Genomic DNA, 25,401 nt, shown 5'->3' with positions numbered 1-25,401 from the left:
AACATAAGCTGCAGCATAGGAAGTTTCGCACAAATGTGCGTAAGAACTTCTTCACGGTGAGGTGACGGAGCACTGGAACAGGCTGCCCAGGGGGGTTGTGGAGTCTCCTTCTCTGGAGATATTCAAGTCTCGCCTGGACGCCTACCTGTGCGACCTGGTGTAGGGAACCTGCTTTGGCAGGGGGTTGGTCTCGATGATCTCTAGAGGTCCCTTCCAACTCCTACAATTCTATGATTCTGTGAAACTAAAATCTGTTTTAAAAGCATAATTGAGAGAGGTCTCAGAAGCTTTACTTTCTCTGTACTTCATGTATATATATACTGGTGGTAATAATTGATATCTTGAAATATTTCTAGTCTGTTGTACAAAAAAGATCTTTGTATAAAACCATGTTAGATGAGGGACTTTATTAAAAGACTGGAATCAAAAGAAAAAAATCTCATTTATCTGATCCAACTGGTATAAGAATTTAGAGGCTGTATGTTATATTATTTATTGCTCTCAGACCGGCTGGAGGATAGGAATGAAATCTCAAAATGAAATGTATATTTGCATGCTCATTGAACTAACCTGACTACTGACAATTGAATTTCAAGTTTTGTCTGAGACCTTATTGCTTTGATCTGAGCTTTCTTTTGATATCCATGTGGCTACTGTTTGCTTAGAATGCCAGAAGTAGCAGATCCAATAATATATATAATATAATATATTATATAATAATATAATCCAATAAGGGATTTATGCATACATATTAATTAGATATTTTTGTAAAATATTCAGTCATCATTTGGATAATTTGGCTTCTAACAACGTTATATCAGAAGCCGCATTGTCACGTACAAGGAAAATGTCCCTTCTGAACCATGCAAGTAAAACATTTTAATTAATCATAGACTTTTTGATCAATTTGCAGAATAAAGTTTTTTTTAAGGCATTGGAGAAGCTTCCTCTGACATAGTCATTTTAGTACAATTAGTTGGAGCTACTTCTTTTTATGAACATAGAAGAGTGAAACTGCAATAGTCGTGCTCAATACATTCCATTTCGTATTATCATTGCCAAAACACAAGTCAGAAAAGTAGGCCTATTTGTCTGTACTGTTAACAGAGGAAATCTGTGAGGTAAATGTTTTATCTTTTCCGACTACCACATACAAAGAATAACATAATGGGATAGGTAAGAGCTGTATGTACAAATTTTTTAAAAGTATGGATTCGAGAATGAAAACCATTTGTGTTGAAAACTCAGCTTTGCAGTACGTGTGATGCTTTACTTTTAGGTGGACGACAAACCCAGAACCAAAGAAATGGAATAAGTATACCTGTGGAGAAGCGTACAGAGAATGGGGTATGTAACAAATTATAAAGGTTTTCGTTCAGTTTCAGTCACATATTGAACGTTTTAAAAATTATTGGTTTGCAAGATCTGTTATGGTGGGAACTAGTGGAAAATGTATAGAACTTCTATTTTGATTTCGTGAATAGCTGTCAAACTTCTGTCTAAAAAGAAATTCACTTCTGTAACATGAGAAGTCTTCAGCGTCTTACGAACTGCTGCGTTTTATCACCTGCCTTTCTCTGTCTTATTTGTGTGAGGAAACAGTCAGCTCTATTACACTTGCGTACTACTATTGCCTGTCCGGGTACCTTGCCCCTCACTCCCTGCTTTTTTAATCACTAATATTGAGTTTATGACTCAGCCTCTTTTGTTAAAATGTGAAAAAGTATTCATGGATTGGGATGTTTTCAGATGCCTACAGAAGATAGAAACTGCAATGCAACTTCCTTATACTAGTTTAAGCGCTAGGTTCTGGGTTTTTGTGGTTGTTTAGATAAAATATTACCAAGTTGCTAATTTAAAATAGCCTACACTATGCAGTATATATCAGTTTTATAGCTTTCAGTGAAACCTGTCTTGACCATCGTCTCTTTTACAAGAAACACGTATATCTCTTTCAAAATTACCATGTCTTAAAAATCTTGTGCTCCATAGTTGGATGGAATTCCCTTTACTTTGTTCTGTCCCTTCTCATCTTCAATTCTAATAAAAACTCAGCAGGATGTAATCTGTCCTAGTTCACTTAGAGCTGTGCTGTTCCTTCTTCTGTGGCACTATAGTTACAGCTGACTGTTCTGTAACATTTTTAAATTTCAAGATTTGAGCTCACAAATTAATACTTTTTAATCATTGTGGAATGCTGTTGATTTCAAAATATACATAGGGCTCTTTCTCTTTGTTTAAAAACAAAACAACGGATTTTTGAAGTTGAAATGTCTTAAAAACAAACCCAAACCCTAAAATTCTGAAAACTGTTGTGCAAGTTAAGTGATTCTGTGTTTGTATACTTCCTGATAATTGGCATCTGAAATTCACACATACAGCTAAATATGCTGAAAAGTTGTGAGATATTTTTTGTCCATTCAGCTGTTTAGTCAGGTTTCATCTCTTAGCGGCTGGTTTTCTATGTGGCATTTGGGCCTAGTGGAAGGAATTTTTTTTTTCCCCTCTCCTGCATGGATCTGTTTATCCTACTTCCATTGTAATACTGTCAGTGTAGTGAGATCATGGGAGTACAGTGTCCTAGGGGAACATAACTCTTTCGTGACCTCCTCGTTCCCCATAGCCCATTTACTTCAACGGAGATACAACATATTGTGGAAATTAGGACTTCCATGAGCAGTACGCCTTCTAATCTGACTTCCTGGCAGTACTGAACGTTATGAGAGCATCACTTTGTTTAATTTGATTTGCTGTTTATTTTATAGGTACTGGTAATGTGATAAACTCTGCTGCTTGTGTGCCATTCAGTATGTATTAAAAAAGCACAACATTTGGCCATAAAAGTAAAATTTACTGGGGAACCGATCACTTTAAAGTAGACTTTTGGCAAGTTCCTGAAATTACTAAAAGACAAGAAGGACCTGAAGGGATTATGTTAATACAAGTTGTGGGTTTTATGCCAAAAGTGGTACAACTTAGGATTTGAAAGTTACAAAACTCAGATTTTTCAATTATGCTAAGTTTGAAATTGGAGGGGGAAGGGAAAAAAAGCGGTGGCTGCAGGATCAAGGATTTAATCAGCTTACACTTACGTAATGCATTAGGCTTATTCATTGTTACTGGACTGCTGAATGTTAGACTAGCCCTAAAAATCAATGCAAACCAGTGGAACGTTGAAGACAGCTCAAACATTTCAAGTGTTCTTCATTGAGGTATATTTGTGTTACTATATGCATTGTTTTAATGTGAAATGGTTGATTTTTATTTAATATCTAGATAAAGCTGAACGTGTGGCATGCATAGAGAATTTCTAGATACATGTTTGCTTTTGTGTTTGAATCAATAGTCGTGGAAAAAAAGTTGTATGCAATCTGTCTGGAATTCACTTTGGATAATTGTATGAATTGGCATTTTGTCACGCAGTGTTTTTACTGTTCTTGAAACTATGTACACGATCAGCAATTATTTAAATAATGGGGAGCTTAAAATCACAAGATTATTAAAATACACAAATTTTATCAGATTATCTTCCAAATAAAGATTTAATGTTAAAAATAGAATGGGTAAGGTCTCTTCAGACAGTGAAACGCACTGTAAAAAGAAACGTATCAGTAAGTGTTAGTCTGAGAGCTTTGCATTTGCAGAACAAAGTGAGATTGTATAAACTTGAGCGTTTCTCCCTGAGGTGACTTTTTCCTGCTTTTGTTGACAACTTCTGGAAGTGGAATTATTCTGTAGTTTGGGTCTGATCTCTTTCTGTTGCTGTCTGAGATATATGTATGTGGAGATAGGACTTAGAAAACCAAACATTTTCCTTTTCCAAGGAGACTGGACAGTGTCTCAAAGAGAGATTCACTTCTCTAAGAACGGCTCCCTGTCCGTTTCTTTTGCATATGTAACTGAGTCAGTGCGATTTGGACATGAGTTGTAAAAAGGGAAATTCTAATTAAAGATTGGTGAAAAAGTCTTCTTAGTGAGAGCAGTTGGTCTTTGGAACAGATTGCCTAGAGTCTGTGGAATTTCCATCCTACTAGAGATTCAAAACTTACTCTGATTAGGTCATGAGCAAGCTGAGCAGCTCTCAGTAAGGGTCGTTGAACCAGGTTACTTCCATAGGCATCTTTCTACATAAATTATTTTCTGATTTGATGATGCACAGTATGCTGATGCTGGAAGTGCCCTCTACTGTTCAGTCATTTCTCACTTGCTATCAGTGGCCATGAAATAGTGATCATACAGTGCTAGGTGTTATTTTCTTCCAGACGTCTTCGCATTATCCAAGAATTGTTCCATAGGAATAACAGTGAGAAAGAACAAATATAGTTGTAGCCACTGGAGGTCAGTGGTACACAGGAGAGCGACTGGGAGCCATCCATTGTGGTGCAGCTGCTTGTCATCAGTGGGAAAAATAAATTGTAGTCTTACTAGAAGGAAGTCCTGGAAAGAGGACTGACCATACGATAACAGTTGTCCAGACAAAAAGGTAATCAGATTACTCAGATATTTGTTACACATAATTACTTGAAGTTCCTCATTTGAAATGTTAAAGGATAAAGAGCTTAGTCTGCTATTCAAATCTGAGCTACAAATACAACTTATATACGCTTGTAAGTATTAAGTAGTTTCTGTTTGTAACATTTAACAGTGTACTTGGAAGAGTCTGCCATTCACGTAAGACAAGTTTTAATGACTTTTGTTTAAAATGAGCAAATTACAGTGTCAGTCTTAGAAATCTAGGTCCTTTCATGGGTCTCAGCTGTAAGTCTAAACAAGGACTTTCATTAAAAGACAACAGAAGGAATTCTAGCAATTTGCAGGGATTTTTATTTTCCTGAGGAAACTTTCTTGCAGGCCTCACGGAACATTTTGATCATATAAAAAGCTACTAATTAAATAAAATTGGTATCTTCCCAGTTTTCTGCTGCAGTTTTGTATGCTACATCTTGTAAGGAGCCAAGACTATCGTATCTTCCACTTTCACTAAGAGAGTTCACAGGTTTGAGGCATACGTTCCTAAAGTTCTCATTACTTGTCAGCGAGGGGAGCCTTGCTGCATCTTCCTTGCAGACATCTAATTCAAGCTGTTAGTTTAATAGATTTAATGACAAACTGTCTGAGGAGAATCCAAATTCATCTAATGCATTTCCCGAAATGCTTGCTCTATCTTTCTCTTCAAAAATAGAAAAACTAATCCAACTAAAGAACTTGAGGGGAAAAAAATAAATTAGTAGGGAAGAAATTACAGTCCAAAGCTAATGTTGATGCAAACAACTAGCTCTTGAATTCTTGCTGAACTAGAAATCCCAGTCTCTTCACACCTCTATAAAGGATAGTTTATGTAGGGTAACATCTCTACAAGATTAGTAATTGTGTTACCTAATAGAAAGAACTTCTCTGAAACTATCGGGAATTCAGATGTTCCTGACCTTTTATCTCATTCAGAGTCCTTTTGTAAACATTTTAGGCAAAAATCATATAATTCTGGGATTTGAAATGCCTTGAATAATGTTTGAGTTTCTCAAATATATTTCAGTTCATAATGGACAAAATTGGACCAGATGCTTCCATTTTATGAGAATGATCATCACATTTGACTTACTCTGTGATCATTTTCTATTGCAATTGTTATAGTATTAGTTTATGACTAATCAGCTAATACATGACTTAATTTGTTTTGAAGAGTCTAAAGAAAATTTATTGGGAACAGGAAACACTCTTTGTACTCAACTTGGAAAAAAACATTGCAACCACTGCAAAGGAACTGGTTTCCTCCATGCTTTCTGCATGTATATACATAATTTTTAATCTCTGTAGATTTAGATACCAAGAAGTCTACCTAGAGGTCTACAGATATGTGAGATGATCATAAGTACTTTTTTTAACTTTTTTTTTAACTTTTTTTTCTGTGTGTATGTATATATATTACCTTTTCTTGTTTATCTGTTATCTTCTCATCCATCTAAATTCCATTCAATTCTTCCTACTCCCCTTCTTTTCTCTGAGTATTGGGGCTTGGTGGTTTTCACTGTCTTTTGTAGTTCTACTGCTCTCCTGGGCACCCAAAGATAGTTCTGTTCATCAAGTTACAGGGAACTTGGCAGCCAACAGGTGGTCCTCATTTTGCAGGAGAGGAAAGGCCTACACTGTACCATTTACTCAGTCCACACGTTTAGTTTCCTCTTCTGCAGATCTGACTTTGTTTTTCCTCAGGCTGTCAGTTTTACAGCTATATTTAGCTGTGGACGTCCATGGAAGAGGGAGGATAAGAGGTCCTTCCAATTTGCTTGACCTCAAACTGTGATACATATTTTCATATGTTTCTCATCCAAGAAACTTGTAGTAACACACATTTCCCTAGATTTCTAACTAAATAAAGTGAAAAATTGCATCCAGTTGTTACCACACATTGAGATCTGAATTTGCTTGGCCCTTATATAAAGGTAGAATAGTTTAGAATATATGGGTGCATCAACTGACACAACATTATGCACGTTAGTTCATAAAATAAACATTACCTGAGGAGTTCATTTGTTATTTTTCATGAAGTCCTGTTGTTCTTTTCCAATCTTTACACTGACAATTCAAATTTTAATGTCTTTTTAAACAGTTGTATTTTTTGAAGTCACATTAGTGTAATTTTTAGTTAAACTAAATAACTTGATAATAAGTTACTGTAAGGAAAATGGGACTTGTCCTCTCCTTTATTTCTGTAGTTCCTTACAGGAGACAGATTAAGACAGTCACTGTGCCAGCAAAGAGCTCTAAGAGCTTTAGCTGTTAAAACTTGAGAGTTTAGCTTGTCCCTCCATCTCCAAACAGATTTCAGTTCTTTCATCTCTTTCATGTGGTCGTGTTATCTGCAGATAGTGTTTTCCACAGTCTTTGTATGTCATGGCTTTTTGTTGTGTGCATGTGTGTGAGTGCATTCGTGTGCTTGCAGTGGAACTCTGGCCTCCTTTCTCTGACACACCTTTAAATGTTGATTTACGCATTCATTTAGTTTCCTGTCCATCAAGCCTTTTGGACACGTAATATACCTACTTCCCACCCATATGGATTTCCCAGGCAAGAGAATTATTCCATTCCTCTGTCTCTGCAACGGCCTCGTGATCCAATTGTAGTTAGGTTTGTTCCCCCTGCAGTCTTCCTCACATCAAAGTGCAGAAAATGAAAGTCCCTGTGGCTAATTTAGGAGCAAGGGAGTTCAACTTGTTTTTCTTCTCTTATTCGTACTGGATGATTCTACTCTATAGCTCATACCTTTCCTTTCTTGCTAAAAATAAGCCTGTTCTTTGTGCAGCTGGAATATTCACAATATCATGCTTTGACGTACAGTTCTTCAGTGTCCTTATGGAGATCCATTTGGCTGGATCTCTTGTGTAAGTGCACTGAATCATACTTGAATTCTTTTCATGAAAGAATGAAGAGAGAGTGAACTTGCATACCATTCCTGACTTCTGTAAGGTAAATTACAGCTTTTTATGTTTTTACTTTTTGGAACGTTATAATTTTTAGAGACATTAGAAATTGATAATGGGGTTTTTGTATTTCCTTCCATGCTTAGTACTTAAAAATCCTTAAGTCTACATTTTGGCTTTCTGCAGACTTCTCTGATGTGCAGCTTCTTGATGTATGCTATTATACACATGCTTTAGCTTTACTGCTGGCTTACATATTTATCTTTCTGCATGCAAGATTTAAGAAAAAGCCAGAGTGTGTAGGGAAGAGCATTTTAGCAAATACAAGGAGAGTTATTTACATGAGATTGTTGTATCTATTTTGACTACATTGTTTGCCTTTTTATTCTAGGCAGTCTCTGTTAATAAAGATGCTGTTAAATTTCATCTAGCATGATTTTCTGTCCTTTTTAACAGTAAAATTAAACACGAGAAGTGGTGATTTTCCTGATCTTTTTGGTGTTCAGTTTTTGCACTCAGTAGTACTACGAAAAAAGAAATTGAGCAAATATTTTGTTGTCTTCTTAAAGCAAAGCTGTCTGTATTCTTACATTTTTCAGTTGAACTAAAAGAAATGTGTATAAGTCAACATTTTCCATTGAATATGAAAAGTGCAACGAATCAAGCTGATCTTAGTTGACAGCTGGCTTGATCTTGCACTGATTAGGTCTTTCACTGCTGGCTAAATCCACTAGCCTTTTCCGTTAGCTGGTTGTTGATGAATGCAGAGAGACAGTTTTTCATATTGATAAAGAATCGGGGAAGCATATATCTCATATGGAATAAGATTAAAAAATATCCTACCTTCTATTGATTGCATCGAAGCAAAAAGCCATGCTGGAACCCCTAAGATGTGTGCAGTTGTTGACTCGCCTTACTCACGTTGAACAGTTAAACAATTAGTGTAGACAGAAAATTACAGAAATATGGAGTTGGAGCATGCTGAAGCAACGCACGTGTTTTCTGCTGACGGGCAATGCTGCAAAATAAAGATGTGCTCTCTTACAATTACATGGGAGAATAGCAAGCAGGTAATTAATTACTTTTCCAAAGTTTTACACTTCAGTGCATGCTATTTAAATACTGTATGGCTTTCACACTTGAGTTTAAATGACTTTGAATTTCATTGGCACTTGAGCAGAACATGGACCATTTGTGTTTTGTAACTCCTTATCTCTGAAATGAAATTCTGAGTAAATCAGATTTTGTAGATGAATTTACTGTCGTAGTTAAGTTATAAGACCTTATGAAAACTATTTACTTCAAAATATTATGGCCTTGTGGGTCGTGCAATCCATACGCCATCTCACATGTTCAGATCAAAACAAGGCATTTATTTTCAGTACTTCTGTGTTGTGGAAATGCTCTGTTATACTGTTCTCCTGTAAACAACATTACAGCACCAAAGAAACGTTTCATACTGAATCAGTTACTTAAGAGAAAATTAAACGCTTATTTGATAGCAAGCATGTTACTTTGACATAGAAGTGCTAGCCTACTGAGGTAAGATTAATTTTCTTGAAAAAGTTGTTTTGTCTTAAAGATCAACAAAACCACAATTCCAAGACTGTTTTTAAAGAAACTTGAACAATGTGCCTTGAAACACGACTATTACTTATAATTACTCTGAGTAAAAGGATTGGTGTTGTAAGCAGGTCTGAAGTTGTGTGCACAATCTGCTACCATTCCTATATGAATGCATGATTTCTTTTAAAATATTTGTCTTTTGCTAGGAGTATTGGGTTTGTCAAATCAGCTGCTGGGTATTTTAGCTGGATATTAAAGCAAATACAAATGAGGTTAAGATTTATCTGACTAATAAGTGTCTGCAGGGACAAAGAAAGTAATATTTTAAATAACGAGTTCTAGATACTACTTTCCTATGTAGTAGGAGTCATTTGCAGGCATTTTTTGTTTTATATATAGCAGATGTTTAACATATGTTTAAATCCAACTGTGGTTTTGAAAATCTGTTTTAACGTTGTTCTGATTTTCGTTCTGTATATTTAAGTTCTGGCTTTTCTTAGCTGTTCTGACCAGAATAGAGGACAGTCTCACCTAGGAGATTTCTAAGAAATACGAGCAAACGGTAGTAAACATGAGAAATCTGGAGTCTGGCTCATGCTGAGCAGACTTTAAAGCCATATTAAATGGAATGACCTATTTCTATCAGCAAGTTGGAGAAATTGTTAACAATGTATTTTAGGTTAAAATGTGAGGTTAATATTTTATCAAATATAGATAATGTGAGATTTTTCATAAAATAATGATATAGTTGAAATTTTTTTTTCAGTTCTAAGAAACAGTTTGTTCATTTGCTCAAGTAAAATTACCGTTTTGTCACAAATTCTAAGTAAAGTAACCAGATGACTTTTGTGATGTTAATTTCAAAATTATTTTATTATCAGGAGATAGCACATGGTGGTTGTATTTTTCTTTAATTCCCAATATTCTGGTTGCCTTTTCTGGGTTTAATTAGCTTGTTCATTTCCATTAGGCTAAAAAAGGCATATGCTCTTGTCATTGGATTCTTTAAAATGGATTTCTGCTATCGGCATGTTTCTGACCCAATTAAAAAAATGCCAGGCGGAGCTGTGGCTGAAGCCATTAAACTGGAAATAATGTCATCCACGTTGAGAACAGCAGAAAGCCTACTTTAATAAAAGCATATTTTATTTTGTCTATTTAGAATTTTATGCATGAATTTTCACACAAGTTTTTAAAATTGCCTGTTATACATTGCACTATAATTAAGTTTTATGGAAAACATACATGCATTTCATCCAAGATGTATTGGATACAGAACTATTATAGTAAATTCCCATATCTTCCTGTTATTCCTGCTGTTCTCCTGAGGATAGGTACAATGGCTATGGCAATGACTATTCTTATCAGAAATCTCTGAAGATTTAACTGAGCAAGTGAAAGCATCCTCTAAGCTATGTTAATTTGAATGAAGGTTAGGACAAGAAGTTGTGTGTGACTGATGGGCTTCTACTGTTTTTGTTGAAGTTAGCATGGAAGAATTAAGAAATATTTTGATAGATTCAGCATGTAGAGGAGGCCATTATTTTCTTTCCTGCTTTGGAAGCTTGCTGTCTGAGCAGACAGAGCTGGAGCTCTTCCTTTCCTTTCAAGGCAGAACAAAAAGGAAAGTGCTGGACTTGGGCTACTGGGATGAGAGCTCCCTACTTTGGGAAGGCTGAGACTTCTCAGTGTCTTCATCCCAGTCTGGAAGTGACTGGCTGGGCAGCACACCAACTTGTTCATTTTACAGTTGTCAGTCTGCTGTGTTACGGAAGAATGGTCATTTATGTAATACATTCCACTTCCTGCTAAGTCTCAGACCTGCCAGTTCTGTTTTTATCACACGACTGCATTGGTTTGGCAGCTCTGTAAAGGTAAATTTCTAGTCTGGAGGAAAGTTTGGTATTGCTCTAGGTAGGAATAGCTGCCTGAAACTGCAGTAGATTATGGAAAGTTGAATATTTTTGTATGTGTTATAAATGAGAGTTTTTAATTTTCATTTCTATGTAGGCATTTAAAGTCTTCTCAGGAGCAACTTACAGTACCTTTAGAGTTTGTTGTCTTCCCTTATTAGGGAGTAGTGCTTCCTTTTCACCAAGGCAAAGTTGTGTGCCTCAGTGGTGAATCCCATGTGGGTAATAAATTCTTGAAATCAAGGCCCCAAAGGATTTGCTACTTCTAATTCAGTTATGATCTTGTGCTTTTTCTATTTTATATTTTTCCCCTGCTATCTCTGGCTTTTGATATGCTGATATTGCCCCACCATGGTAAAGACTGTTTTCTTTCACACGCCATCCTGAGGTCCAAGGCAGAAGCCAGGATGCAGACTTCCTCAGCCCCTGCACACAGGCTGGTGACATTTTATCTGAGCTATGTTGGATCTTGACAATTGGTGATTTAACCTTAGAATCCTCTGACCATGCCAAGCATTAAAAATGGGGAGAAAGATGCATGTTAATACTAAAAGAGTAGTAGTAGAGTACAGAATAAGAACAGAGGTAGTAGAAGTACATTGCAGGAAGAAGGCTAGAAAGCTGGTGATAAAGTTCATTGCGTGTGATTCATTGTGCAAGAATATCCATTGGAGAAGGTGGATTGTGTCCAGTTTCAAGAGGTTTGAACCTACAGTCTCTAGTGCAGAGCTTTGGGAAGGGAGATGTGTGTGAGATGGATGTGAACACTTATCTATTCCTTTCTTCTTCTTAAGATAAGGGAAGATAATGACATGGTGGTTCTTGCAAACCTAGGGAAAGATCTGTGGAGACAGTGAGCAGGAAATGGTTGATAAATGCTTCTGTTATTTGGGTTTTCTTTTTCAGTTAATTGGTTGAATTATGTTTTATGCTGGCTATTTGAGAAACTAGGCATTGCCAAACCTAATCATGAGATTGCCAGTCATTATGGTGCCTGTAAAGCTTTGGAGTTTTTGTTGTTTTGCTTTTTCTGTGTTTTTCTGAAAACACAGCATTCTCAGGTGTGGGTTTGGTGGATTTTTTTCCATGTTATTTTCAGAGTAGTTTTGTTTTTATAAATGCAAACTTAAAAAATCAAAGTATTTTTATGGCTCAGTGAGGCAGAGAAGTGCACAAAATCAAACCACATCCGTATCACCTTTTTAAAAAACAATATTTTTTGAAAGGTCAGTTCCATAGCTTTTTGATTCCCCTTAAAAGATTAACTTCAGATGAAAATAAAGACAAAAAAACTTCTGGAATCTGCGTTCATGCTTTGAATGTCTGACTAAATACATTCTGATTGTCAAGGAATTAATTTGAGTTCAGATGCAATTTTTCTTTTACTGTTGTGGCTTTCCAGGGAGTACACCTTTTCCTCTTAGCTCAGAAGCGTGTAGACTGAGTAAAGAGAGACTGAGGAGTTTGTGGTGATAGACAGAACAGCATTGTGTGAGGACAGAAATAAAGGAAGGAGGATCAAAAAAATGAGCTTTCAAAGTGACAAGGCTAATGTGCAGAATTCATTATTAGGAGATTCTTCCTCTTAATTAAATATCTAAGGTAGGCTTGCTTTGAGGCTGCTTATAAACTGGCTTCCAAACTATTTAATTACTACTATTCCATTCATCTCACCTGTCCTGAAAATATTAATCATCAAATGGTAAAATACTAGCTTGTAGAGGAGGATAATGCCAGATGCTGAAGCTGCAGTTCATTACAAATTCTCTCTCTCATCATAACTTTTTAAAGCGACGTGCTAAATTAAATAAAGACAATTTTTTATTTTTTTTTTTTTAGATTTCTGTTGATCCTAAGAAATTATGGAATATAGGGTACCGCATTTTTGTCTGAAACATCTATGATAACACCTCTGTGCCTAATAACTCAGTGTTTGCTCAACAGGATTTTATTAAGGTGTTCATCTCTGTGTAAATGCTTCTGTGAATCAATGAAAAGAAATTTACAAATCAGCAAAATTGTCTCCTTTGATGTATCACCACATAGCAAATGAATCTGTGGAATCTGTAGGAGTAGATATTTGCAGTGGCTGTTTGGTATGTCCTTTAGAAGGCAGTTCTGTGGGAGGTAGGTTTCTGTTGCTGCAGGAAAAAGGAGGAGGTCTGACCTTAAATGTAATAGGCTCATGTTTGTTATGAAAGGTGAGTCACTTCATGTATGAAATTGTTAATGACTGGTATGAACGTTGCAAACTTAAGAAACTGAGGAACCAACAACCTTGTTAAGGAGCTGAGAAAGTACACTGATCCCTTTGCCTTGCATAACATGGGGTTCTGAAGAAAGGACTGCGACTGACTTTTTGCAGCGGCAGTGTTTGCATACAGCTTGTTAGAAGCCGACTCAACTACCATGAGATGTTCAAAACAAATTGATTCAAATAGATCTCTGCAAGAGAAAGATTCACTCATTTTCATACTTTTTCAAAAATGATGCTGTCTTCTTTTGGAGACCTGAAATCAGCTCCAGTCTTTCTGAAAATAATTGACTTGATGTTGAAGAGGAATTCTGCTTGATCTGTTAACTATCATGTGGATGAAAAAGAAGAAACTCAGAGTGAAGCTAAAGGTTTAAAACTTTGTTTCCTCAAATGTTTATTCTTTTCTTTCCTAGATGTAGTGTAGTTATTTAAATTGGAAAGAACAGGTATGGTTGTATTCAGTGAGGTAAACATAAAAAGACTTCTCATAGGACATTTACATGTAAATGGCTAATTATCAGTGTTTCTCATGGTCTCATGCTTTGCTCTATATAAAAGTTAGTTTTAGACATTCCATTTTCTAAACAGAATATTTTACTACAGTTCATAGCTTCTTTAAGAAGCTAGTATTAACATTCATCTTGTAATTTTTCTTCTATTTTACATAATGCAAAGTGATGCAGTACTTTTTTCAAGCATTGTCTAATAGACTTTAAATATGCTTCTTTAAAGCAGTAACAATCCTGAGCTTTTAGATCAAGTTGGTTTTTGTTTCTGGTGGTTTTACAAACCATTCCTTAATGTCATTGTACACTGAGGGTTACACATCTCACTAAGGAAATCTGTAATTTTTACTCAGTAAAATGGCTTTCTTACATTGAAAAATGTTTGACCATTACACAGGTGTCCCACTTCTTCAATCTGGACATATTTTTAAACAAGATTTCTTTGCAGGAAGGAGCATCCATTTCGTGGACAGTACTGAAATGTACTAGTGCAAGCAGAAATAGAATGAGTTCTCAGTGTAAACTTAAACTGATAATTAAAGCAGAAAAGAGAGAAGCACTGGGAAGACTTTTCATAGACACAACTTGCATCAGACTATTTTTGAAACTATATTTATGATGGAAAAATGCTACCTTTTTTTCTCCACTTTTGTGGAGTGATCCAGTAGGTAGACTTCAGTCCATTCTGAGCCCCATTTGAGACTTACGTGTGAAGTCCAGCAGAGGTTTATGTTCTTTTGGTGAAAGGCCATGCCAAAGGAATGCAGCAGAGCATGAATATATCCTAGGAGCAGTGTCTGGCTTTCCTATGCTACTTTAGTTTCTCGAGTGGTTTTGTTTGAGGGATGGCACTTGGAAAAATTTCCTTTCTTATCCATTTCAAGCCTTTCTGTCTGTAATTAAAAGTGAAGTATTTCTCTGATATATTAGGTGGTGACCACAAATGCACACAAGTTATTTGGCTTTAGAGAATGTTGTGAAAGATTCTTGTCTCTCGTAAGTAATGCTAGTAGTAGAAGAAAACAACAAAACCAGGCACTACTAAGTTCAGTCTTTTTTTTTGAACTGCTGTGTTCACTCACAGTGTTGAAATAGAAAATGCTAGTTGGAGTTCTATTTTTGTTTCTTTTTTTTCCTCTCAGTCTGTAAAACTTCTAGATTGCGTTCCATTTTGTAAGCAATCACTTGAAGAGTTTTATTTCTCAATATATCCAAAACATTTAATTCTTCTTACTTTTTTAACATTGCATTGACTGTAATGAAGATAGGAAATCATGTAATTTTAACTTAGTTTTCTAATAGCATAGGCTTGTAGCTTGGTGAAGGTGCTGCATTATTTATTACAATGCACTAATCTGGTTTTTTTGCAGTGATCCAATCACCTGACCAAATTCTGTGTATGTATCTTCAAGAAATGTTGGGCTCTTTTGAACTTTCCAACTTTGGGATGTAATTTTTCTAAGGCTGAAATTCTCTTTCAGGAAAAAAAAAGTTCATTTCTTAAGGTTGTGGCTTTTTTATTTATTACTATTTTTATTCTGAATAGCAAAGCAGGTATTTGCAAGTGTCACCTTCTGTAATTTGTCTTATAACAACGTACGTTTTTGTGATTGCATGGTGAAAAAAGAGGTTGGAATAATTTAATGTATGGATTTAAATTAATTATATTTGTCAACGAAACAATGAACATAAGCAATGTGATCAGTTTTAAAAACATATAACATGGTCTCACACACTGGCATTGCATTATGTAGATTTTAAATAATTGTCAGTAATGCCTCTCTACTTTGATTTTTTGCAAATAAATTGCTAGTTTTGAAATGCAAAAGCATGATAAGGCTCCATTAATATCTATGGCCTTCCATAAAATGCCTTGAATGTTTACAATGTAGAAAGACCAGAGATTTCTGATACATTTTTATAGTAATTGCCAACTGTCATTCTTGTTCCTAAAATGAAGCTTTTAAATAATCCCTTTGTCACCAGAATTCAGATTTGCCAGTGTTAAATTTTCATTTGTCTTTTTCTTTCCTCTGTGAGGAAAGATTTCTCTAAATCTTGCCTCAGTGACAAAACTGCTGTCATTGATTTTAAGGATTTCTTTCCCTTTTTTAAACCATGAAGATCTCTAATACACATTTAATTGATCCCAGAGCAGAACAGCATGCCCTGCCATTTGACAACCTTTATTTGAAATCTTCCTGTGGAGCTCCCAGCAAGACTTCTTGCCTAGGGTGACAGCCACTCTTCTTGGTCTGTCAGACTAAGATTAGCAGCAAAACACATCCTGATGTCTTTACATTAAGGCCATACACAGAGTCTTTCTTGGGGGATCTGAGGCTGGGGCCTTGTCTCTTCAATCAGGTTCTGCTCAGGCATCGGAAGTGGATCACCTTCACTTCAGTTCACTTCACTTTGCACAGACTGTTTTTCATAGTTTCTTATCTTAAATACTCCAACTTTGCCCAGAGAAGCTGTGGTGCCAGATCCCTGCAGGCATTACAGGCCAGGCTGGCTGCGGCTTTGGGCAACCTGGTCTAAAGGAAGGTGTCCCTGCCCATCGCAGAGCAGTCGGAAGCAGATGATCTTTAAAGTCCCTTCCAGCTGTGATTCTGTGAAATTTTGATGTGTGCTTCAAGACAGCCTTTAACTACAGGTTTTCATGTGTACTTGTCCTATGATAGGTAAATAATGCTAACCACCAGTTAAAGCAGCCAAGGCACTTTCACTGAAAATGTTAGGAAAGAAGATTCCGGTTCCAATTTCTGCCTAGTATACCTACTTACATGCCTGTTACAGTACATGCAGTATCAGCAAATACCAATTTTACACATCTTAGGAAAGGAATGTTAAGTGTAAGATGAGGACCTTTTTCTGTGCTTTATTTCTTAGTGTTCCTTTTCCTCTGCTTTTCCATTTCTTGCTTTTTTTGCTCTGAGGTTCCTTATTCCCTAATAGATATCTGTCATTTTTAGTCCTCTGGGAGCTTGGAATGAGGCATTAGCCTCCTCTGTCAAGGAAAATTCTAATATCAGAACATTCCATGTATTGATGTAATGTTTTTTGGTCTGCAGGTCGGGAATCCACGTGTTGAGCTCACTCTTTCTGAACTGCAAGATATGGCTGCCCGACAACAACAGCAGATTGAAAATCAACAGCAAATGTTGGTTGCTAAGGTAATTAACAGCAAACAAAATATGGAGATTTGTAACCAATGCAATTTACTTAAACATAAGCAAACATAAGTCTACTTGGGTATGGAAAATGCACTAATTCATTTTAGATAATTTAAGGAAGCTTGAGAAATCTGTTGTTTTGCCAAGTTAATTTTAGCTAGGCAATATAAAAACATTTCACTGTAAATGATAGCACGTCAAATGATAATGTGTCAAGCCAATAGTTATGTATCTTGGTAAAAATATTGCTAGATTTTATCTCTTTCCGTTTTGTGATCTCTAGCAGACTGCACTTGACTCTGTTCATCTCTACTAGCTCATTCACCTCAGTATAGTAACAAGTGTGAGATACCATTTCATATATATTCATCTATTATGTTTCCAGAATCTATGAGATGTGAGAATCTGAATAGATTTTCAGAGTGGGGAGTGAGTTTAATGTTTTTGACATAGTTCAGGTAGTACAAAATGCCATGTGCACTGAATGCTTGGAGTACAATGCTGCATCTTTTAAAAGGAATCAATATAACAATTCTGTTGTTCTTTTTTTTAATTAAACTAATATAGGAAACAGAAATATTTCCATTGTGTGACCAGTGGGAGGACTGTTATTTAGATCTGAAACATTATCTTTCAGTAGATCAGCTTGTTTAGACTGGTCTGTTGGGTGTATTTTGTACACTTTCACAGAATGGCCAGGGTTGGAAGGGACCTCAAGGATCATGAATCTCCAACCCCTCTGCCACATGCAGGGCCACCAAACCTCCCCATTTAATACTAGACCAAGCTGCCCAGAGCCCCATCCAACCTGGACTTGCTGAACACCTCCAGAGATGGAGCATAACTTTCACACTTTGTGAAGCTTCGTAACAGTTATGGAAACTTTTTGAAACCTTTTGCTACAGCAGGAAAAAGATTAATAGCAGCAGAACCAAATGCCAGAGGACAGACTGTTGTGTCTGATTGTTCAGGCCAGGGCTTCTTTTGCATGTATATGTAAATTTGGTAAATATGTAAATATGTATATTTGGTCTAAAAACTTCTGTATTTCTGTGCTTTAAAACAAGAGTTGAGAGGATTTTTTTCCTCAGGAAGACCAATGTATATTTTAACTAGATATAACTTTTTCTGATTTCTGGAAAGCAAGAATGAACAAACAAATAACAATAAGCAAACACACACAATAAAACACCAATCATAGTGATGAGTTTTACTACGACCACTTTTTTTTATGAATAAATGGGTGATAAGTACTTTTTGTCTAAAATCTTCTTCTGTTAGGAACAACGTTTACGTTATCTGAAGCAGCAAGAGCGTCGTCAGCAGCAGTCTGTTTCAGAGAGTGAAAAGCTTCAAAAACTGAAAGAACGCGTTGAAACCCAGGAGACAAAGTTGAAAAAAATCCGTGCCATGAGAGGACAAGTGGATTATAGCAAGATCATGAATGGCAATCTGTGTATGCAAAATCTCTAAGTATTTTCATTTATTTCATTTTCTGTTCACTGTATGTGTTGTACTGGTACAACGGTGTGTATGCTATCAGGATTTCAGATGGAATGTTTATTTGTCATACAGAGGGTGCCATGCTTCTAGAAAATTTATACATGGTGTAAATTCTTGTTCAGAACAAGTGATCAGACTAAGTGATCAGTAACTATTATAAACATCAGCAAATTTCCAACACATTGTAAGTATTTAAATGTTTATGTATACTGTGTTTAAAACTAGTGTGTTGTACTTGCCAATACTTATAGAATTATAAATTAATACTCCCCTCTACTTCTTTTTATTATCTCATTCATTTTAGCAACTGAAATTGAGCATATAAGTGCCATGTTCCAGGAAAAGCAGCAGGAGCTACAGGCTGCAGTGTTAAAAGTGGATCAGCTTACCCAGCAACTGGAAGACTTAAGGAAAGGGAAACTGAATGGGTTTCAGTCTTACAATGGACAAGTAACAGGACCTGCAGCAGTTGAATTAAAAAAATTATATCAAGAGCTACAGGTAAGTAACAGAGAGACATGATTAAAATGACAGATGTAGATTAAGAAAAGTCATGTTACTGCCATTATGAATGGGCATTTGGTACTACAGTCTCATAAAACTGGTGTGTTGGGATGTTATTAATGTGTAAGGTCATGGCTATGTAAGAAATTAACATGAACTAACATTTTAACAAAGTCATCAAAAATATAAGCTGCACTGTATTCACTTGCTATGCTACAGTGTACTGTAGTTGCACAATATTCACAGTATACACTATACTGCTATCACACATCTTTCTCAAAAAACACTGGTTCATCTCAAGTGTAGTTTTCACATCAGTAATTAAATATTCATTCACACTGAAGTTTTGTCATTTTTTTTGTAGAAAATTTGCAGAATAATTAATGTGCCAATGTATCAGCACTGGAGATTTAAAATTTGTTCACATACTCTACTGTGACATGGAAACAGATCTAATATATATTTAGCATTTAAGAATAATCTAAATTTCAAGATAGGTCTAACTTTATTTCTTTATGTGATCAAATATAACATACCGGATAATCTGTCTCACATTTTCAGAAATTAGGAATATAGGCCCTTTTTTCCTTCTTCAATTTATAAAAGGTGTATCTGCTTTCCATGTATTTCTAAATGCAAAGATGCTCAATTGATTAAGATTTCTTACTTGTGCTTCATAATGATCCCATACACGTTTATCAAGACTTAAACTTGTCTCAGGATTTATTTATTTTTTTAATATGGAACAATTACCATTGAAGGTATGAAAAAATGCCAACGGGAATGCAAGAAAAATTATCATAAAGGGTGTCATGGTTGATTTAAACTGTAAGGTAAACTATAAAGGTAATTCATTCCCTAATTTGCTGGAAACCTGCTTTGGAGATTTCAGTTTAATTTCCATGTAGAGAGGAAAATCTGCATCTAGTCCTTGCAGTTCAGTTAACTTCCTATTCACTCATCCAAATTTCATATGGAACTGGAAATTAAATCGATAGCATAATTACTGTCAACAGTTTTATCCCACTTAACATTTCAGTGATATTCAAATTGCCACTGTGGCAAAACAAACTTGGCAACAGACAAAACGAAGTAACTAGCCTAAAAATGTATCTGTATTTATTTGTTTGATTATTTATTTAGATTAGGAACAGGCTTAATCAGGAGCAGAACTCCAAGCTCCAGCAGCAGAAAGAACTCTTAAACAAACGTAACATGGAAGTGGCAATGATGGACAAGCGAATCAACGAGCTGCGTGAACGACTGTACAAGAAAAAAGTTGAGGCACGTCAAAAAGAAAACATTCCTGTAAGATAAACTATTAAAAGGGCCACACTTTAGTTTATCAGCAGCCTATTAAAACTACGTAGACTACATAGCATGTCACTTTTTCCCAGCTAAGTAGCAAGCATTTTAAAACTATTTTAAGGTTTTCCACAGATATGAGAAAACTGTTGGACAGAATGTACCTTCTTTATGTTACAGACCATACTGTATTAAAATTTATAGTAGCTTAGATTTGTAGAAAAGAAAGCATGATTTTGGGCTGTACTTCAAAGCATAACAGGATAAAAAGGTGGGTTGTCCTTCATTTGTTTTCCCTGGAGCAGAAAACTTATAAAAAGTGACTGGTCAGATGACATTAGTCTTAATAGTTGTCTGAGACTTTGATTAGAAATCAGTTGCAAAGTAGACCATTCCTTTAGAGATCACTTCTGGATTCCCATATGTATTCTCAGCTGGAGATGTTGACTTAAAAAAGAAAATAATAATAATTAAAAAAAAAGATCAATTTGCCCAAAAAAGGTACAATGTAAAGAAACCTTATACGGTAACAGTTTTCCTCATGTCAACTACTGAGAAATTTAATTTTGAGGAGTTGGTTTTAGGGAATAAAATTTGGTTTTCTAGTTCAATTTTTGCATAAAAGCATTAAGAATAGCAATTTATTTAAAGTGAATTAGCTACAGTGCACAGTTGTATTTAATTAAATGTAGACCTCCAGTTCATGGATGAATGCCTAAATTAAATGGAAGTTCACGTCTCAATTTCTCTGACTTTTAGTTGAATCGTATTAATGGAACTTCGTCACCCCAATCATCTCTGAGTGCTTCAGGAAGGGTGGCAGCAGTGGGACCCTACATCCAAGTTCCAAGTGCTGGCACTTATGCAGTACCAGTAGATCCAGTCAAACCACAGTCTCTCACCATTGCTTCTAGCTCAACACATGGAAGATCAAAATCTGGTAAGCGCTTAAGTATTAATATAAGTATATAATATATTTAAAAATATATTAAAATATGATAAATATATATCAATAAATAAGATATATAAAGTATATAAATATATTAAGTATTGACATATTAATATACATTGTTTGGAAAGGGGTAATAAGGAAGATTCTGTTTTGGGATAATCTCTGTAGCAGTAAAAGTAGTATCGTATGTCGTCAGTACTTTTCTCTGGACTGGGCACTGCTCATTTGATATGAGCCATTTTTATTTCAGTTCATTAATTTTCCTAAGAAGGAGAGTATTTTCTTTGCAGTTTTACTTGGTGATACACCAATAAAAGGAGCACACGTTCCTTTACAGATTCTGTGAATTAACTGCTCTGTCTTTAATACATTTTTGAATAGTTTGTGTCTTTGATTATAGTAATGAAATAACTTTATGGCAAACAATATTATAAACAACTCTTTATGGTATGTTGCTTTTTATCAAGTAAAACAAAGCTACTGAACAAGTAGAAATAATATTAATTCTCAGAAGGAGACCAAATAGAAAAATGTAATAAGGCTATGTGAGGTGTTTGTTCCAACTGAGATAGGAGAATTTGTGGTTACTGAAGCATTTCTGACATGGATTAATGCTAGTACTGATTCTGTTTATTTGTATCTGTTTTCATTAATAATAGAGCTGTCCCTCCAGAGACATAACTGATATCCGAAATTGCTTCCCATGTCTCCCATAAATAACCTATTTATTCTGTATAGTAGAAAACACTTCTTGTTTTATGTTAGGCTGACAAAAGCAGATCATGACATTTTTGCCTTAAGATTTCATTTTTGTAAAGCACGCTTCTGTGGTCACATCTTAGCAAAATCACACTTCTTCAGAAGTGGCTAGCTTCATGTACTTAATACAAATAAATACAATTACTGACTTATCCAATTCATTGATTTATGTATAAAAATACACATGCATAATACAGATAAACATTCATGATCTTATCAATCTTAACCACAGGACTTGATTTTCATGATCTCTTAGGAGAGATCTGAAAATAATGTAAGGGATGACCGCTCCAGCAAAGCTTTGAAATGCTCACGTGCATTCCAGTACTTAAAACTGGGCACTCCAGCAAAGTTTGCGGCATGCTTCCAAACAAGGAGGAAGACTGAACCTCCAGCAAAAGCATGTTTTCTATTGATGTTGGTGATCTAAAGATATCTTTAGTTTGATAGAAACCTAGTCTCTGCAATTCTATGGAAAAATCTTAAGAATATGAAAGTATTTCATTGTGAGACTAAAAGGGCAGAATTGCAGCTGTGTGGAGTTTGGACATGTGGATTCCTCCCCTATATATAGAGGAGCAGTTCATAATTTCAGTTCACCAACAAGAAATAATTCACCTCTTTAAAAATATTAGTTTTGCAAGATACATATACCTACTTGTAGACCTAATTCACAAGGTTATGAGATCTGTGAATGAGAATTCTTTGATTTTTGTAAAAGTAATTATTCTACCTTAGGACTGACTTTGTGTTTATAATTTTGAGTATACTTGAAGAATGTCCCATGATAGATTTGTGTAAGGAGAACTATGTACTCTCCCAGGAAGAAGTGAGATTTTTTTTTTCCAACTGTCATGCTTTTATTTGTCATTGTCTCAGTGCTCCTGTTCTGATTTCTCCATTGTCATTGTTATAATTTCTCCACCACTTTTTTTTTTCTTTCTTTTTCTGTGTAACTGGATCTGCCTTGGTGTGTCCAGTAGAAACAGACTGGGGGTGTGTGAAAAAATCTCCAGACACCTGGAAGGTTTCTGATTTAGACATAATAGCGGATCCTATTCTGTCACCTCCCACTTCTCTTCAGTCTGCCGTTCACAATGTCATCCGTCTGGCACCTACTGTCTTTGACACCCAGCACTGTGAGTCCGTAGAAGATCTTTGGCTAGCTAAGAATTCAGTTTTTAATATGGTCATCTGAGCTCTTGCATACAGATGCATATTAACCAGCATCTTAAGAACCTGTGTTGTGCTGTGCAGTAGATGCTGTTGAAATGTAAAATTGTTTAGATGTTGCTTTTCACCACTGAAGGAAAGGGATTTGCAGCAAATTCATTCTTACAGTACTGCAGTAGTATACTAGAGATGAGTTTTCTTCACTGAAAAAAACTTGGGGAAAAAACGGTGAGAAAAATTGTGGCAATCAATCAGCAAAGCATGTTTTACTGTGTCTCAGATTAGATAGATGTAACACATACAGGTTTTACTTCACTTATTCTATGCAAAGTTTAAGAGTTTCTGTGTTGCACTGGCCCCAGAGGTGGAATAAAAGCTCACCTTCTCCAAGTCAGTAGCAAGAATCTTGCTGTCTTCAATAGGATGAAAATGCTATTACTTGGTTTACACATCACTTGCTGTAGTAAGTGTAACAGAACTGGACCTACAATAATTTTTAGGTAAAATCAGAGAAAGTACACAAGAACTTTTGTGTGTATTTGTGCCACTGCCTTATTTATGTAAATAGAAAAGTGTTTGGTGGGAGTTGAAATGCACTGGGTGCTTGGTAGTCTTAAAAGCAGGCAGACAACAGGATACCTTTGGAAGATAAAATGAAACCTGTTGGTTGAAATGGCTATGGGAGAGCTAAGAGCAGGAACTCGTTGGGACTTGCAAAAGGGTGTTGCCATCAGATGGGTAAGTGTGTCTGGGAGCTGCTCAGCCCAACCAAGGCCAGAAGTCAGTTGCTGTTTGGTTGCCTCTTGAGCACCTATCACAACCTCTGGCACAGTGCACTGCAACTGGAAATTGCAACAGCAGCTTGGTAAAGTGTGTGAGATCAAGCTGGAGTTGTGGGAGTTTCTGAAAAGTGCACTCATACGAAATGCACGGTAATTGCATCTGGTTGTAATGTGAAGGATGTAAAGTTGGGAACAGTTAGACTCAGATGTTCATATATGCAAGAACGAAAGAGAGAAGTCAGAGGAGAGTGAGTCTGAATTTATTTACAGTCTGTTACTTCAGAATTCAGGGATGATCCTATCTGGAAAGAGAAGGATTACAAAAATATTTTGTGTAACTGTCTAACAGAGTATGAGCTTGTATATGCAGGTAAGATAATTAAATTCATGAGGATTTTTGCTGTTGTTTCTCTAAGTGCTAATCTTAGGGCTAAGGATGCTTACTGCAATTATGGAGTGTTTTGTATAGTAAAATAGAATTTTAAAAATTGCCATTATTCAGGGTAAAAGGCTTTAGATAGACTTATCTTTTGGTCTGGCTCTTGATAACCAGATGGGTGGTATAAAAGAAAGGAACAACAACAACAAAAAACTAAAGAACCCAACAGGTTGTGTTCCTGGATACTGCATTGCATCATTTCCTGACAGTTTGCAATTCTGAATAGTGATTTGTGGTCTACATACTATATTGTCAACATTAATACTATTTAAATGACCAACCACAAAAATAATCTTGCTCCAAAGTAATTCTTTCTTGTAACTGAAACATAATTGATCTTAATTTGAAATGTTAATGCCATAATATATATGTGCAGACCATTCCTTGGAATTGTGAATGGTTAAAAAACAGTAGGGTAGCTCATATGCAAAGGTATAATTTTAATTTTAATTTTTTTTTTTCATTTAAACGTAAACATATGATTGGAACATGTCTGTACACACTTTGTCTGAGCTAATAGAATGAATTTACATTCATATAGTGAAAAACTGGGTAGCAATTAGCTGGAAACCTTCAGCTTGTCATTTCACTAGGGGTAAGAAATGCGACGCTCAATAAAGTAGATAAGGCTCATGTACAGAAAATAGTGTGCCAAAGTTATATCCAGTGAAATTAAAATATTTCTTTACATCTTATTCTTAGGCTGCCATCTATACTAAACAGGGAATGACACAGAATCCTAGAAATAGTCTTGATGATTCTGTTTTCTAAGTACTTAAAACTGAAAATAAACAGGAAACGTCGTTAAATACCAGGTTTTTATTTGGCCTTGTCTTACTATGGGGTCTAGAAATCTCAGTTACTCTCCCCTCACCTTAGTTGTCATCCTCTAGTGAAGTTAGTTATGTATTACAGATTGTCTGTACAAAATGCTTTATTAAAATAATTGCAGGCAATAGGGAAGGAGAAGTGATCTCGATCTCCTCAGAGAAATACGAAGCTTAATTTCAAAGGCAGATCAAAGTCTTAGAATCTAACCAAGGATCTGTGTAGTTACTGTAAAACAGATCTAATTGTAAGATGATTGAAACTCACTTGCTTGGGAACAGAAAGCAGGTAGTCCACTCCGGTTAATGAAGTAACATATC

The 25,401-nt window shown here is 35.7% G+C and overlaps 1 protein-coding gene across 8 annotated transcripts in view; it reads left to right on the top strand.

Moving 5' to 3' along the window:
- The window catches only part of PPP1R13B (protein phosphatase 1 regulatory subunit 13B), a 63,231-nt gene that overhangs the window by 28,252 nt on the left and 9,578 nt on the right, over positions 1-25,401 (top strand). For 4 of the 8 annotated variants that reach the window (XM_031553698.1, XM_010711960.3, XM_019615899.2 and 1 more), the window contains exons 4-10: positions 1,280-1,347; positions 16,735-16,836; positions 18,118-18,292; positions 18,644-18,840; positions 19,987-20,151; positions 20,908-21,088; positions 22,840-22,998. In XM_031553698.1, the coding sequence (XP_031409558.1) occupies positions 1,280-1,347; positions 16,735-16,836; positions 18,118-18,292; positions 18,644-18,840; positions 19,987-20,151; positions 20,908-21,088; positions 22,840-22,998 (1,047 nt within the window). The remainder of the gene's footprint in view (positions 1-1,279; positions 1,348-16,734; positions 16,837-18,117; positions 18,293-18,643; positions 18,841-19,986; positions 20,152-20,907; positions 21,089-22,839; positions 22,999-25,401) is intronic. The other 4 variants (XM_010711962.3, XM_010711961.3, XM_010711964.3 and 1 more) reach the window with 4 other exon arrangements.

This window comes from Meleagris gallopavo, chromosome 5 (genome assembly GCF_000146605.3).
Source record: "Meleagris gallopavo isolate NT-WF06-2002-E0010 breed Aviagen turkey brand Nicholas breeding stock chromosome 5, Turkey_5.1, whole genome shotgun sequence".
In the NCBI taxonomy this organism is placed as follows: Eukaryota; Metazoa; Chordata; class Aves; order Galliformes; family Phasianidae; genus Meleagris; species Meleagris gallopavo.
The sequence above is the reverse complement of the archived record's forward strand: the minus strand, read 5'-3'. Positions and strand labels throughout refer to the sequence as shown.